The 17121-nt window shown below is 36.8% G+C and overlaps 3 protein-coding genes across 5 annotated transcripts; 1 reads left to right on the plus strand and 2 right to left on the minus strand.

Annotated features, from left to right (window-relative positions):
- Nucleotides 1-2366: 2366 nt before the first annotated feature.
- Nucleotides 2367-6123, minus strand: LOC124199406. 2 transcript variants are annotated; one of them, XM_046595209.1, is made up of 10 exons: nt 5621-6123; nt 5132-5543; nt 4898-5055; nt 4537-4822; nt 4201-4271; nt 4053-4109; nt 3938-3977; nt 3075-3771; nt 2951-3004; nt 2367-2880 (listed from the first exon to the last, which is right to left on the minus strand). In XM_046595209.1, the coding sequence occupies exons 1-10, from the start codon at nt 5774-5776 to the stop codon at nt 2460-2462; spliced, it is 2352 nt and encodes a 783-aa protein (XP_046451165.1). In that variant the 5' UTR covers nt 5777-6123; the 3' UTR covers nt 2367-2459. The 2 variants fall into 2 exon arrangements, with proteins under 2 accessions (XP_046451165.1, XP_046451166.1); XM_046595210.1 differs by having other exon boundaries at nt 4201-4221; nt 4559-4822; nt 5621-6086.
- Nucleotides 6124-6853: 730 nt separating this feature from the next.
- Nucleotides 6854-10701, plus strand: LOC124199409 (sodium-coupled monocarboxylate transporter 1-like). 2 transcript variants are annotated; one of them, XM_046595213.1, is made up of 20 exons: nt 6854-6988; nt 7191-7320; nt 7411-7500; nt 7573-7664; nt 7759-7826; nt 7906-7971; nt 8067-8118; nt 8217-8284; nt 8348-8416; nt 8513-8598; nt 8674-8739; nt 8812-8886; nt 8952-9060; nt 9140-9249; nt 9331-9514; nt 9585-9671; nt 9774-9982; nt 10046-10238; nt 10329-10358; nt 10432-10701. In XM_046595213.1, the coding sequence occupies exons 2-20, from the start codon at nt 7205-7207 to the stop codon at nt 10564-10566; spliced, it is 1905 nt and encodes a 634-aa protein (XP_046451169.1). In that variant the 5' UTR covers nt 6854-6988; nt 7191-7204; the 3' UTR covers nt 10567-10701. The 2 variants fall into 2 exon arrangements, with proteins under 2 accessions (XP_046451169.1, XP_046451168.1); XM_046595212.1 differs by having other exon boundaries at nt 6856-6988; nt 7194-7320.
- A 906-nt stretch (nt 10702-11607) lies between these two features.
- On the minus strand, nt 11608-13225 carry LOC124199410 (protein Star-like). Its single transcript, XM_046595215.1, has 5 exons — nt 12940-13225; nt 12686-12861; nt 12392-12582; nt 12079-12295; nt 11608-11978 (listed from the first exon to the last, which is right to left on the minus strand). Exons 1-4 carry the CDS (start codon nt 13103-13105, stop codon nt 12091-12093), a joined length of 738 nt encoding a protein of 245 aa, XP_046451171.1. The 5' UTR covers nt 13106-13225; the 3' UTR covers nt 11608-11978; nt 12079-12090.
- Nucleotides 13226-17121: the final 3896 nt, after the last annotated feature.

A 17121-nucleotide genomic window follows, 5' to 3' on the forward strand; every position in this document is an offset into this window, starting at 1 on the left:
GGCCTATTGTTAGGTCGGACTTATTCACAATTCACACTTTTCTTCACAGACTTTTTGGTCTTAAAACGGGATTTTTCTGACACAGTTCAATATCCTTGCAAGTTATTTACGTTTGGTTTGATCAACTCATATTTTCCAATGTTTACACATAAAGTTCAATAATTGAATTTAAAAATAACGATCTTTTAGTCAAATAACTACAAAACATAAATGCAAATCTGGTTGTTGCGTCAAGGTTGGGTCATCAATTATTGCGTCATCACGGCGATGCTATGGACATCTGGTGGTGATTTATTTTGACCTAAAATGAAAAAGTTGTAGTCGCAACCGCCAGATGTCACTAGTCGTTCAGCAATTATTTTAGCAGTTTTTCATTAATTACAGGAGAACTAATTAAGTAAATGAAATTATTTTTGTTTTGGTCGCACCGCATATTTGAGTTATTTTTAAGACCAAAAAGTCCGAAATTTGTCGTGAAACACTCGAGCTATGGAGCGTTACATACATACATACAGACAGACAGACAAAGTGACATGGTTTTTATTTTTCTGCGTATGCGATTATTAGCTTCGCCCTTCGGGCTCGCAATTACTAAAAAACGAACAGGGGTAGCCGAAATTCGCGAAATTTTGGGGTTTTATACGGTTGTTTTCTGCCAAACGAGACCATCTTTGAAATATCTAATTTGATAGAAGTGAGCCCTAGTCCTCTACAAATACCCAAAGCCGTTTTGTTATGCTTGGCTTATTTGCCGAGATATTATCTGCTAAAAAAAAAAAATTAAGCCCTCCATTTTCTGACATTCTCTGGCTTCATCCTCCTAGCCACCTAGCGGTAGATATTTAAAACGTATCGAGAAAATCTTTTTTGGGACATGTATACTTCTAAAGGTAAATAAACTGAAAATCTAACAGTTTGTATTTTAAGCTATACAGTAATTGTAAATAAACAATAAAAGATAAGAAAATTAATTGAAAACGATAAAATAATTGTTCCAAGGCCTAAAAGAGATTTAATCGGTGCGTTTTCAACATCTACCGCTAGGTGGACTCGTTAAAGCAAAATATCTCGTTTGAATGGCTGGGAATTTTTGCATTCCGTCAAAACTATGGCGCGCCGAATCCATCACAAAAAAAAAATAAAAAAATAAAAAAAATTAAAAAACACGCCACCGCCATCTAGCGGTCAAATTGGAAACTACCCATAAATTTTTTTTTCTCACAAGAACACTTCTCACAATTCACTGTGCTGGTTATTTCAAATTTCCTTGGCGTTTCTCGTACAAAATCCTTATATAAATGAAGTGAAATGGTTAAGCAGATTACCCGGGTTGAATTACAACATCTTGTAGGTTAGTAAATAATGTTGCAAAATGAAAAAGAAAAAGGAGAAGAGGAACACGACGGTCAAATATAAAAGAATAAAGGCTACACAACTACAAGGCTGTGTTGGTGGGTAACAAAAAGAAAAGAAATAAAATCTTTTTAAAAATTCAAACGTCCCGCCCTTTTTATTTTTTGAAAAAATATCGCCCGCAAAGGATTGGCTGATGGAAATGTCTTTGTGTATAATATTAAGATATCCATTATAACGGAAATAATGGAATTGCAGAAATGCAGAGAGATAACGAGATAAAAAGAAGAAGGAAAAGTGCGTTATTGGTCCATTCTTTCGATTGTACTTACATGAATCGGATGGAAGAGGACAGACGACCAGTTTGAGCGGGACTGCCCGATCGATCGACACAAGTCGTCATCTCGCTCAATCAAATATAAAGTCAAACGATTTTTGGGTTGTTATTTTCTTCTTTCTTTTCACGTGTGTCTGTTGGCTGTTTCACAATACGCACCGGTTTCAACTATCCGCTTTTAACTGAATGAAAAGATTTTGCAACATTATTTACTAACCTACAAGATGTTGTAATTCAACCCGGGTAATCTGCTTAACCATTTCACTTCATTTATATAAGGATTTTGTACGAGAAACGCCAAGGAAATTTGAAATAACCAGCACAGTGAATTGTGAGTAGTGTTCTTGTGAGAAAAAAAATTTTTAGGGGTAGTTTCCAAATTTGACCGCTAGATGGCGGTAGCGTTTTTTTTTTTTTGTAATTTTTTTTTTGTGATGGATTCGGCGCGCCATACAAAACAAACAAACCGTATAAAAAAAACTGAAGACGCTTGTATTTTTTTTTAAATTTCTGGTCCCATAGCGGAATGGAAAAATCGTGGGTTCATGAATTCGGTGCGAGTCGTGGATGTGTTTACCTTTTAAATATTTCCCCCATTTATCAAATAGAGCTAAAATCTTATAATAAAAAATAATAAATTAAATCAGAATAAATAATAATAATAAGAGGTTATTAATTAAATGGTCAACATAATTTTATATTGAAGCGTCATGGTTTCATTAAATGCAATCGAATTAACAGTTTCCCCCAGTCAGATTCGATTCAAATTTCAGAGAAACAACGGGGCAATGAGATTGGGAGCGAAAGAAATGGCCTTGTGGAGTTCCTCCGCCGTGCAGCAGAACATGTAACCTTTGGAAATGTCATTGATCTTCCAATTGAGCGAATGAATCCAAGGAATCTGACTGCAAACGTCCGGGCAGAGAATGTCTCCCGGCAAGATTCGCTCCATATGCGGATCATTGAAGCCCAGAACGGCCGTGGCAGTTTCGGCGACGGGATCGTGAATCAATTTCCAGTAATATTTCGGCACGGGGATGACGCCATTGTTGTTCTTGTCGAACGTCAAGTAAAGCGGCTGCTGATGACCGTTGACGTCCGTCAACGTCATCGTCCCGAACGTTCCAGTGTGGACGATCAGGTCGAGATCCCGCGTAGTGGCCATTTTCCGCACCGCCGATTCCAGCACGCTTAATAAATAATTCAAATTTTGATGGAAGTTAATTGATTTAATTAAATTATCTTTTGAATTTCACTCACTTCCAGTTTCCACCGTTGAACGATTGCCACTGTGGCGCCATATTCAAATAGTAACTAGAATAGTCAATCAAAAATTTTCAAAGTTAATTCAATTATTGGTGATAGTATATAAGGGTATACTAACTAAGTAGCGTCTTGGCTGCCGGCGTCGATGAAATCGCCGTCGGGTGCCAGATGGCCTCTGGCTAAGAAAAAGTTCTTCTTCTGGTTGAAATATTTGGCCAGCAGAATTGGCGAACCCCCGACAACTCGGCTGATGGTTTTGTTCTGCTGCGGCTGGCCGAAAGCCCCGTTGACGTCCAGGCCCGGATAGTATCCGGACTGGCGGAAACTCGGTCGGGTGTTGGATTTATCGTCGGCGTCAACCGACCGGCCGATGATGTTGTGCGTCGAATAATAATTAACCAAACCGATTTTATCGTGACAGGTTTCGTACAGGGGGATGAAATGGGAATCCACGTTCCAGCCGACCCGGACCAAAATTCCCCGCCCGTCGGCGCAAGGTCCGTCCTCTCTGAGGATCTCCTTGTTCTGATTGGTGCACCCCAGCTGGGAGTAGGACAGCTCGGCTTGGTTGACCCGGAGAGTCGAGTTGATCGTGCAGACGGCCTCGTTCAGCTGCCGGCCGGTGACTTTCAGCGTGTTGTTGCTGGCCGGTTTGTCGTGGCGGTTGCCCAGACAGCCGATCGTTATCTGCTCGTCGATGCCCAGCGTGATGATCCGGGATCGGCCTTGAAGAACCGGCTGGATAATGTTGTTGTTCTCGTCGATCAAATGAGGCGGATACTGTGGAGAACTCTCCAGCAGATCGAAAGTACAGCCTGAAGCAAAAATGTTGAATCAATTAAATTTAATTGTAATTAATTAATTTGGATTTCATTCGAATACATAAATATTTTTAATACTAGGAAGAACTTCGCTTTCAGTTGATTCAATTTTGGTTGAATAATTTTTGAGTTGATTCAATTTTAAGTTAGTGATTTATACCTGCGTTAGACAACCCAGCTGCTGGTTCTACCGGGCCTGTCTAAAATTGAGTAAATAATTTGTGGGGGTTAATTTGAATGAATTTGATGTTCAAAAAAGAATTCGAGTTAATTACTTGTGAATTTCTAGAACTGGAACGGTATCGCGATCGTTTCGATGACTTTGATTCGTTCTATATTATTGAGTAATAAAACAAATAAAAATTTGAAATATAGGCCTAGTGCAAGTATAAAAATCAGAAGGTTGAGTTGGAAATGATTTACCCTCGAAGGATGACCACCACGAGAGGCTGGAATTTCCGCACCTTTTTGTGAGTCTCTTGAATGCGAAATTTCTGCGAATAAAAAATCAGCCAAAATTAAAATCTCTACGGTACTCACTTTTATTTTCTAATAGTAATCAATCAGCAATCTATAAGCTGCTTTGTAGCAATTAGGTTAATACTCAGTTTCCTACATTAAATCCTTGGTACATGAGATTGTTGTAGTTAATAGTATTTTAGCAGGTATCTTAGCATTAATCAGCTTATAATTTTTATCCTAACTACCAATATTATTTTATTGCAATCAAATAAAGAGAAAATAAATTTTAATTTCTACCTGGAGTCGCTGCTGGACTACGCCCATAGCAAATGAGTTTCCCCAATTGAAATTGGCTCGAGCATAATCCTGACACTCCAAATTCAGGCCCGAAATTCAATTCAATTACGGGTAGATCTTGAAGATTGTTGATTAAATTGACATCATTCATCACAACGCCAGCGTCGTTTTTCACTTTGACTGGCCAATTGAAACGCTGGACACCGTTCCGATTCGTCCACCACGACGAACTAGTTCCGGCATACGCTCGCTTCCTGGTGAACGAATCTTCCGTGCACGGATCATACTATTTTTAACGGATAATTAAAGAGCTCTAATATAATTTAAAAAATAATTTTCAATTAGAAATTGATGGGTATACTTTAAGCTGCTGTTGGCATATAGCCGAGATCCGTGTCAGGGCAACCATTTGATTGACGGTGACATTGTGGTAACGTACGGGCCGTTTGAAACATCCGGGACTGGAACAGGACGAGACTTTTACCATATTTTCACTATCGTGAGAAATTATAGTCGCTCCTAATAGAATTATTTAAATAATAAAAAATAAATAAATAATTATTTAAAAAGGTTTAAAATGTATACAAATTTTTACCGGTTGACAGGTCACAGAAAACCTGGACGGGGCCGTCCCCGCCATGACCGTCAGGATCGATCCAGCGAGGACCACTTATGTGAGATAAGCCTGGCGACTGTTGATGGGATCGAATTTCATCGCAAGATTTTAAAATGCTGTTGGTTTGATCGGGCGTGCTCTGTCCAGTTGCGTCATCTGACGGCCTCGGCGAACTGCTGCTACTCACATGCCCGGGAGGAGATTGTTTAGTTAGATTGCTGCCCGTTATCAGGGCCAGCTTTTCAATCTCTTTCTGCTGTTGACTGGTAATTCCTTCCAGTTCTTTTATCATTCCGCCTTGGGTTTCCACGAGATCTTGTAATCTCTGGATGGACAGACTCTGTTGGCGCAATTCGCTCACGCATTCTTTGTATGCAAATTTCATTTGTTCCTTTAAACAAAATTATTTTTTAATGATAGGCAGCTGCTAGAAAAAACATTGGTAAAATTGAAGATAAGTCAACTAACCATTTCTTCTCGGAACTGGGCCGCCGGCCATCCGACGGGCGTTGAGCCGGAATTCAACACGTCAGCAGCATGTGAATAATGTCCTCCAAGGAAAATGGAACTCGAATAAAGAAATAAAGCGTAATAAAACCGAGCACACAATTTTGCCTTCGGCATGTCGGTTTCAAATGAATTCACTGGATTAATTCTCAAGTGTTGCACTGTTGAAACTTTTCCCCATAGATTTTGCAGAGTTAATACAAACTGACACAGCAGTGTTGAACTGAACACTGAAGTAATGATAACAGCTGTTGCCTTCTGGGCAGAGATGTTTAACTAGCGAAAAGAAGCCAGTCACTGACTGTTTCTTCAACTTCCCGCCGCCGATCAGCCAAAATGATTCAAAATTTACGTCACTCCACCTCTCCCTCCCAATTGCCGCGCTATATTCGCTTTGATCAAATATCTCGCCCTTTCCAAGTTTTCACACCCGAACGATGAACTCAATCGCCTTTCTATGAGTGACCCTTTTGATGGTTTTTCCAAAAAACTGGAAAAAAACAAAAAAAAAACTAAAAACATTTTTTTTTTATCTTTTGAAAGATCACTGCAGCCTCAGCCATCGGAGCACAAATAGAGTGGAAAACACGCCCCCAGATAGCAGCAGCATTCGGTGGCGAATAGGAAAGACTTGCTGATTTTTTTAAAAATTTGAAATTTGAATCAGACTAATTTCCCGCGTAACTTCGACCAAATAAATTTTTCTTTTTTGAAATAAGAATTTATCCATGTGATATGCTTTGACCAGTTCAAGATTTTCAAAATATTTGTGTAATGTACGTTGCAGGAAACCCGCGAGACACAATACAAATAACAATCAATCGTGAACAATGGATATCTTGCGTTTCTGTATTTCCTCTTGCCGTGTTTAATTAATGGCCGTAAATTCTGTATGGGGTGTGCTGTTGTTTGGCTTTGAAAGTCACAGACAAAACACACATGGACACATTAATTCATCTGGCGTTGGTAAAGGATAAAGAAGAAAATGTTCAATAGCAGGAGAAAATAGCTTTATCAATTATTCGGATTTAGAATTATTTCTTAGGGTTCGCGCGTATACCGTTTACTCGTGTATCTTTGATTGCCGTCCGTCTTATTGTTTTCTGTCGATGAATTTATTGGAGTGTGTAAGGATAGTCACGCCGCGCCAGTTTCAATGGGGAAATGTCGAATGTTATACCGGCCTGCTACGAAATCGGATGGGACCCGGTTACAGTTCCGTATTGACTGTCGATCACACAACAGCAGACTCGAAAAACTCACCCATAAGTTTATACATAGTTTCGTTTGAATTTCGTTTAAATACAGAATAACGGAATAACAGCAGAAGTAAGTAGACGATAAATTTATTGTTTATAAAATTTTCAATGATGTCCTATGCTATCCAAAACCTTTGTTGCGTTTAATTTCGTGTAATTTTGACCAATAGTCCCATATTATAATCATTTGATTATAATATCCAAGCCCCGTGCTTCTCGGTGCTTCTATGCGTATTATTTATTTAAATCATTTAAATATTATTGTAATAAATCAGCACTCCTGAAAATGACGACGGTTATCGAAGACCCCGAGACGCTGATTTCGAGGTTTGGATGGCCGGACTACTTGGTGTTCGCTGCTATGCTGTCTGTTTCGGCCATCATTGGTGTATATTATGCATGGTATAACTATTACCAAAAACCTATCCGATATTTTTCCAAAAATGTATGCCAACTTGTCGAATTAATTGATCAACAATTAATAATTTCCAGTGCCGGAGGAAAGCAGAGCACCACATCCGAATTTCTGATGGCTGGTAGGAGTATGTCGACATTCCCCGTCGCCATGTCGCTAATTGCCAGGTGAACCTGATTTGTTATTCCTCTGCTTCCATGTTTTTCTGGAAGAATAATTGTTTTGCGCTTTTTTTTTAGCTTTATGTCAGCTATCACACTTCTGGGGACACCAGCTGAAGTGTATCAGTTTGGAACGATGTACTGGTTGATTGGCGCATCTTATTTTATCGGTTGGTATAATTTATATTGTTTCTTTTTAGCTAGTAGCCTACATGAAATCTTATTCAATTTTGTCTCCTGATTTCATTTTTATTATATTAATAGTCATGCCAGCGACAAATTATTTATATCTCCCCATATTCTATAAGCTTCAAGTCACTTCAGCGTATGAGGTGAAACACTGGGATTGTCCTTAATTTCTTATCTTAATTATGTTAATAACGATTCAAATTTTTCAATTTGATATGACAGTACTTGGAACTGCGCTTCCATAAAGTGATCCGCTGTTTGGGTTCGGCGACATTTACAATTCAAATGGTAAGAGATCTCCATCATCTCGAAATAGAGAACAGATGATACATTTTGTATATTTTATTCATCACCAGTATTGCTCTTTTATTCAATTATTTTAGAGTCTTTACATGTCTGTTGTCGTCTATGCTCCCGCACTTGCGCTTAGTCAAGGTATAAATCTTTTTCATCCAAATTGAAATTCGTGTGATGATGTGAATGAAGTTGAAATAAAAATCAATGGCTTTTATGGCTTCTTTAAAAATCCACAGTGACAGGAATAAATGTTTACGTCTCAGTCACTGCCATTTTTGTCGTGTGCATCTTCTACACTGTGGTTGTAAGTATAATGCTAATTCATTTCTTGAATGCTTCTACATCTATATTATTTATTATTTTACAGGGAGGAATGAAAGCTGTTATGTGGACCGACACATTGCAAGTTATTATTATGTATGGTGCGATGATAGCGGTAGGTATTATATAGCGGGGGTTATACTTCTCCAACATCACCCAATTTTGTTTTAAATATTTTTGTTTGACGCACTCTTGATACTTGGAGTTATAGGTTGTTGCTAAGGGACACGTCGACGTTGGTGGCTTGTCTACGGTTTGGAATGCCAATCAGGCAACCGGGAGAGTCGAATTTTCCGAGTAGGATATTTCTGTAAAATTTAATTTGCAAGTGAAATAATTTTTGTAGTAATTTTTTGTGTGGAATGAAAAAAGTTTTGACGTTAATCCTGGTAAGCGGCACTCAGTGTGGTCTTTGGTTGTTGGTGGATATTTCACCTGGTGAGTTTATTTGGATGCTAATTAATAATAATCCAATTCATTAAAAATAACAGATTTATTTTTGAATGCAAGGATTACCATTTATGGAGTGAATCAGTCTCAAGTGCAACGGTACCTTACAGTTTCCACAATGAAACAAGCAAGAGAGTGAGTAAATAATTTTCAAAGTCATTTTGATTTATTTGATTGATTGATTGATTTATTTTTAATAGCGCCGTTTGGATCAACCTCGTCGGATTGTTCGTCCTTCTTGCGGTCTGCTGTTACGGAGGCATGGTCATTTTTGCTAAATACGCCGATTGCGATCCTCTGTCAGCAAAGGTATCGAATTCTTCATAGTTAATCTATTCGAATGAAATATTTTTTAAATGTTAAAAATATTTTGATATAATTATTTTAGTACGTTGACAACCCGGCACAGCTATTCCCATTATTTGTAATGGACACTTTGGGTCACATACCAGGTGTTCCCGGATTATTTGTTGCTGGAATTTTCAGTGGCGCTCTGAGGTAAACTTTTATTATTATTACTATTATTTTTTATACAACTGATATGTGTTTTGTTTATTACTTTGACACATTTTTCTGTAGTACTGTGTCTAGCGGTCTCAACTCTTTGGCAGCTATTTGTTTGGAAGATTTCGTGCGACCTTTCTGTTGCACGGGAATGACCGACGCGCGCGCTACCAATGTCTCTAAAGGTTTAGCCATGGGATTTGGACTTCTCTGCTTTGGGTTGGTCTTCGTGGCTTCCCAGCTTGGCAACGTCTTAGAAGTAAACTTTAAAAAATATTGTTATATAATCAGAAATTCTATAAGTACATTTTTTTTTTAAATTCATAAAGGCTGCGCTGAGTATTTTTGGAATTATTGGCGGACCTCTCCTTGGTGTCTTTACTCTGGGAATCTTTTTCCCCTGGGCCAACGCTATCGTGAGTTTGAATTATTTCTAAGTGAATTCTCAATTGAATCTCAAAACAGTTATTTCTGAATATAATTTGGATTCATAATTTTAATTGTGAAAATGTTTATAGGGAGCCGGAGTGGGCATATTGTCCGGTCTGGGTGTTATGTTGTGGATTGGAATCGGGACACAAGTTGCCAAAGCCCATGGTTTCCTTAAATTAGAAACCAAGCCTTACTCTATTGAAGGGTGTCGTGTAATTAACGAAACTTTCGACGCAACACTTGCCGAATTAGGTAGATGGATGTCGTCAACGATGGCATCGCCTCAAGCACAAACGTAACGTTCAATGTGTTAAATTATTCGCTATCAAAATAAATAAATGAATTCATTACTTTATAGGGAAGAAGAGCCGCTTTCAATTTATCATCTTTCGTACATGTGGTACTCAACCGTGGGGTGCTTTACGGTGATTATAGTTGGATTGATAGTCAGCGCCATCACCGGACTGCAGGATCCGAGGAAACTCAATCCGGGACTCATTTGCAATACAGGAGAAACGATTTATTGGTTTTTACCCAAGAATATGAAAGAAGTAATAATAATTAATTTGAGCAAAATGTGATGCAAAAAATACCGCAAAGTAAAATTAATTACAATTTTATTTTTTCGATTTTAATAACAGTTCTTAAGGTTTCAAGTCGGCGATGATTACGTAAGTAAAATCCAAAATTCCCACAATAAATTAGTGATTCTTAATTTGATTAATAAACTTTTTTACAATACAGCTGGCAGAAGAAGATCAACAGGACGTCTGTAAAGAAGAATCTAATGGAGAAGCAATCAACCCAGTTTTCGTGTCCAGTGCCACGCAATCGGATGGTCAAGTAAATGTCGAAAAATCTGAAGAAACGAAACTGTGAAATTCGTGGCTGTCGAGCGCATCAAAAGATACATAGAATATGAATTGTGCCTCGATTAATCGGGCTGTATAAATGTATGTTTTCCGTTGTCTGATGATCATTTTATTTTATCATGCTGCTAATAAATAGTCGACTTTATAATAACAAACTAAAAAAATTTCATTTGTTAAAAATTTTCTTCTGCGCGCAATTTAAAAAATTCGATAGTAAAATAGAATTTGTTGTTGATCATCTTGTAATTCTGTTTGCTAGTATATCCTTTCCTTTTGCAAGGCAGCAAGCGGTGCAGAAGGGTCATTGAACTTAGTAAAAATAATTTTACCTTCTTTCATCTGTATAGTAATAAGAAAGAAAAGTTTTCTGAAAATGTTTGTCAAAGAAAATTTAAATTCCAATTAATTCATTTCGTTGTTGCATCTCTCCAACGTCAAACGTGCGAAGTATGAAAGAATTATAGACAGTATAAAAATAGAGTCAAGAAGTTTATCTGCATCCCTATGTAATATTTTCTGACAGATGAATAAAAGCATTGGGTCATTTACCCCCTAAAGAAACTTCCATGCGTGACTGAGGTGGTGATTATAGGAAACTTACCAAGGTTCCCATGGAAATTCTATACACACAAGGCTATTAACCTGAAGGCATAAACTCAGTTTCAACTACGCGCGCTTGGGATTCAATGCGCTGGGTAGCTAGCATCGACTTATGAATATCGGTGTGCCTGGAAGAGAAGCTGATTGATCATTATCATCATCATCAAAATTGGTCTGTGTTTGTAAATTATACATTTCATCCAGTCCCGAGGATATTCACGGTGAACTGACGATGAGATATAAAAAATCCGATAATTTGGCTGGACCTAATTATTGCACAGCATATATCATTCCAACTACAAGGACGCAAAAAGGTACTGTAGATCAAAAATAGTTTTGACGAGTGTTCAAGAACTCCATGGTAGATAACATAAAATTCAAATTAGAAAAATTCAAAATCGACCATGTATTGGCAAATTTTATCATAGTGCCAACTATATAGGTTATGTTTGTCGTTGAACGTATTGAATTTATTAATTTTTTTAGACACATCACAATAAACAACTGAAAAATTTATACATCGTATTTAAGTAAAACAGTGCCGATCAAAAGGCATTAGCTATCATAAGCATCTTGTTCACGAACAATTGAAAATAGTTACAAGAAAACTTGTTGGGCTTATTGGAATATAAGTTGCTCTTTCGAATAAGCAAAATCATTCTATGCGTCACTATAGTGACGCTTCTTGAAAATGAAGTCATTTCCCACGGTGTCCCCTTCCTCAGGATATGGTGCGACAATTTCGTATCCCTTCTGCTCCATGTAAGCTCTGATTGTTTTTTTATCCTCTAGGTCATGTGCGATTTCCACTGACAAAGTCTAATAATGACAGCGACGCACGCAGAAAAGAAGTGAGCAAATAAATAATAATTATTGGCATTTGAAATAAATCTGGAATGGGACAGACAGCATTTTTTACCTTGATATCAACTCAATCCCACGGAATGGTTTTTAGTACGGCAAATTCGTCATCTTCTATGTCCAAACTGAAATAATCGATTTGCGTCCGATCGAGAGCCGAAAGAATGGAGAAAAAAGGGAAACATTGAACGCGGACGCTTTCTTCCCGTTTCTCGTCGATTGTTTCATTCTGCGAAATGCGGCCCAAGTTGAACGCTTGATTGTACACTACCGTCCTTCATATACAAATTGCGCATTGATATAAAACATTATTCAAATCATTTCGAAACAGTTATAAAGGTATTTCCAATTATATAAGGAGTAATTCATACTTTGGATAGGGCGAAGTACTGAGACAAGCCGGAACAGTCCAAACTCGACGGTTTTTTTCCAGTACTTTCTTGTAATTTTTGGGATCGCCTTCGATTAAAACTCCTTGCCATTCCAAATCGAGCTCCATGTACAAAGTATTGGATCGCAGTTCACCGTCCAACGCTCCGCATTCGACAAAGAAACCGTTTTTCTATTTGAACGATATTTAGTGATTCAATAAGCATTTGAAAATTTATCATTCAAGCGAAGGCTTTTAAAGTTATTCGTTGCTGTATCTGTATAGGCTTTATTACTTGGTCTTTCAGAACATCCAAGATAACATCAGCTTGGCCCTGAGAAGGATTATGATTCCTTGGATCGTACAGGTGAAGTCTGTTTTGAGACGGTGGAAACAAAAATTTTTCACGAAGTATCCTTAAAATGCACGGATCGTCCTGTTCCAACGCCGATTTCGCCGAATTTATGTAGTCTTCATGTGAGTGAATACATTTTATTTTAAATATAGCTAGTTATTCTATAACCAAATAATAATGAATATGAGAAATACCTATATCACAAATTGATGCTTGAAATAAGGACTGACTGATGTAATTACTGATGTTCAGTTCAGAAGACTCAAGGTAACAGTAGCGAAAAAAGAATAGCGTGCAGCCCACACTTAACACCGTCATCAATGCGACGGGTCGACCTTTCGCAAACGTAGACCGTCTCATATTTTTGAGAACAGCGGGGCTATATGATAGGAATACTGTCGATTGAGAGTGAACACCGCAAAAATCGCTTCCTCACTTATAACTATTCAATTGTTGAGTGATATTCCAAGTGAAAGTGTATACAAGCGGTGGGCATCAACCAGCACACCTTTATACGTGTTTGCTATGACCGCCTAAAGGAGCCTTTTTGTGCTCATGGACAATGTATATAATAAGTATACCGACAAGATGTTTTATGAAAGTTCTTTGTTAAAATACCCACATTGGATTACATAGGCCATCACATCCCCCCAGGTATCGTTTGATTTGATTTTAATAATGTTGATTTGAGACTTCAATTTCATTTTGGCATGTAGGCTAAGTCACATTTTCGACATTGGATTGACATAATGTTTTATTGATTTTACATTTTATCCAATGTGATATGATTTTTAATAGTATGGAATTATGGATATATCATTGATCATGTGATAAATATTGAAATATACATTCTTTCCATAAAATGCAAGAAATTTACACCACTTTAAGTGTATTCAATAATTCTAGAAAAAAAAGTTATTTTTAGCAGAAATATAGTAGTAGTAAGGGTACGGGCGAAAGTCTCATATATAGTCGTGGCTGCAAGTTTCTATACGTAAAGCTTAAGCCTAGGCTACACTTGAGCGTTTTTTAAGGCTTACGCAAATATTAAAAAAAAACCTATGGGTGATTCCATATGAAAACGACAAAAACCTGTGGCAACCATCTCACGGATTTGATCGCCACTAGGTTTTTTTATTCATCAAAATAAAAAAAAGTGGAGTGATTTTGAAAAAAAAAAAAAAAAAAAAAATGGCACGTTCGCCTGGCGCTAAAATTTGAATTTTTTAAAAGTCCGCTTGACCGTATAATCACAAAAAATTTTTGAGCATATTAAAATGCGTTGATTGGCTGATTTATCTATCAGAACATGTTGTGATAAGAAAAAACTATTTTTCAAGACCAAGCGCGACAAAATCGAAGGTTGCGCCTCTTGGTGGCGAGAAATTTAAAAAGTGAAAAAATTATCAAATTTGATTTGAAAAAAAGTTAAGTTAAAATTGATGCAGATACTTATCATCTGCTAGAGAGCCTCAGGCATTGCGTCCCGCTATGTCTGACCATCCGATCCGACCAATCACATACTCTCACCACCCACCCCCATCCAAAACCCACCCAGACAAAGTGAGGCAAATGCCTGAGGCTCTATAGCAGATGATAAGACGACGGCTCAGTTGCCAGATGGAAACAAATGTAAAAAAAGATGTCGAGTAGCCCTATATTGTATATTCATTTCTCTCCCAAATTTATGTGGCAATGTTGCACCCCCTAATTTATTTTCTGTCTTCTCTCTACCCCAATTTCAACACCCCTCTTCGGGTCTTCCTTTGTTCTAGAATCGGCAGAACACGACCCACTCTCCCATCGACAGGTCGCTGTCTCTCGCTTTCTCTCGCCTTAATTTCCCATTTAATAAGCTCATTTTTTCAAAAGGAACATTTTCATTTTTATGAGAGCGAACTCTTTGATTTGTAATTCGCCTAATTTTCGCTCAAAATTTGTGACTAAGATCCCTCAATGGTTCGTTGGAATTTTCATCAATGACCCTAGACTATAATGAAAATTATTGCGTGACTTAATTTTATAAAAAAATATTTTTAAACAATCTTGCTGGGAGGAGATTTTGAGGAAGGAAATTTTGCGGGGACTTTCCGGGACGAAATTCTTTTAGAACGCAAAAGTTCTGCAACGGGATTGATGATTGTCGGATCATTGATATTACGATGTTTATCCTTGATGTGGCGTTTCAAACTTCGTGGGTCTTTTTACGATAAATAACATTCTTTTAATGGTGCATCACACTGGTTCCTAATGAAAGAAAAGAAAATTAAGCGTGTACCAACCAGGACAATTCTTTTCAATTTTAAGAACAAATTGCTCAACACTTCCTGTAACTCACACCCTCAAATCGGCATCACCCTCTAACATCTTAGACGAAACTCATCCATTTTCCTTTAGAGTGCCCTCAGCTCGTGGTTTCTCTTTTGGAGCTCTTCGTTTTTCCTTCGCAGCTCACCCGTCTTCTTAGTCAAATCTTCCTTTTTCCTTTGCAGCTCAATATTTTCGCTTTCGCAGCTGCCAATTCTTTATTTTTATCTTTTTCAAATGTTTGCAGCATGTTCGTGCACATGAACACTGATACCTTTAACAAGTAAAAAAAAATACATCAGAGAGAAAGACACACTGTATTCGAGGGTAACAACTGAGAATAACCTTCTCTGGTATTTTACTCTAAAAGTAGATGTTTCGTGTTTGTTGGTTTCCATTCTGCGAAGGTGCAAATTTAGGTAGGGAAATAAAAGAATCTTTAGCTGTTGAATTATTATAAAAAATAAAAATAATTTATGACATATATACTAACAGTTCTGGATCCAATAAAACTTCGAATTGCTTTATCCCAAAAACGGTAGATTTCATCAAGCGCAATGCTTCTTTGATGTCAGGCGTAGCCAATTTTGTCGCTATGGAATTATGTTTCGAAAAAGAATTCTCAAATTCCATTGAATGTTGCCTTTTTGAGTGTTTGTTCAAGCTTGAACAATCGTTTTAGTTCATGTTGCAGAACTCCCAGAGGAATTTTTCGATAACTTTTTGAGAATTTTCATAGATCTGTAATGGACCACGTTACCCCAGAATGAAAATTATTTGGATTTATTGTAGGAATTTCATCTGTAAAATAAAATTTGTATTATTAATGAATGCAAATTGTATAGAAAAATACTAATTAGTTACTGTTTAATAAATGTTATTACTTAATATTTTTACCTCTCTCTCGTCATTTTTTTTCTTTATCCAAACCATCAACAGCTCTTTCACCAATGTTCTTTTTAGGTGTCACTTTTTCATTTACGATAATAGTTGAATCTTCAGATGACTGTTATGGAAATAAAATAATCATGCATGCTGACTTGTTATTAGATATTTATATTCAATTGAATTACCCCTTCAATGTTGCTTTCAGGCTCGCTTTCTTCATCCATGGATTGGTTATTGATTTTTTCACTTAACTGTTTTACGATACTAGTTGAATTTTCAGATGACTGTTATGGAAATAAAATAATTATGCATGCTTGCTTGTTATTAGATATTTATTTCAATTAAATAACCTCTTCAATGTTGCTTTCAGGCTCGCTTTCTTCATCCACGGATTGGTTATTGACTTTTTCACTTAACTGCAGCTTTACAAAACCAGTAGAATTATCACATGACTGCTATTGAAAAAAAATGATTATGCATGCTTATTTTTATTTAGATATTTATATTCAATTTATTACCTCTTCAATGTTGCTTTCATCATCGCTGACTTTATCCTTGGACTGGGAATCGACTGTTTCACTTGACTATAATTTTAAAAGAATGTTAACATCTGTGTTATTTAATTTTTAATACTCATTTATTACCCATGTTGTTTCACCTTCATCTGCCATTCCGTCATCTGAAAAACAACTTTCATCTGCCACCAATGCTTTTAAAATCAACATTTTCAACGGTACTTGAGCTCATTGAACTTTCCTATAAATATTTAGATAGATGTTATCAAAATATAGGTTTAGTATAATAATATTTATTGGTATTACTGGTCTCGTTGAGTCTTGATTTTTAAATTGATCATGATCGCCTTGCCTGACTTTGGGGTTTAGCATTTCCTCAATTAAAATTTTATGATTTGCCTACACAAAAAAACCAAAATATAGTATCCTCAAAATATATCAGTACAACAAAAGGCTTTTACCCTTTCTGCTAATAATTCTGCTTCAGATCTAGCCAGATTAGATTTCAATTTCTGTAAAGACACGTCAATACGATTAATGTTATTAAAAAGTTAAAGGTATAAGATTAAAATTAAAATTAACATTAACTTCAACGTTAAGAGTCCTTTTATACGCCAAAAACCCTCTCACTAGTTGTTTTTTGTTAAATTCATTAACGTTGTTTCT

This window comes from Daphnia pulex, chromosome 8 (assembly GCF_021134715.1).
Source record: "Daphnia pulex isolate KAP4 chromosome 8, ASM2113471v1".
Lineage (NCBI taxonomy): Eukaryota > Metazoa > Arthropoda > Branchiopoda > Diplostraca > Daphniidae > Daphnia > Daphnia pulex.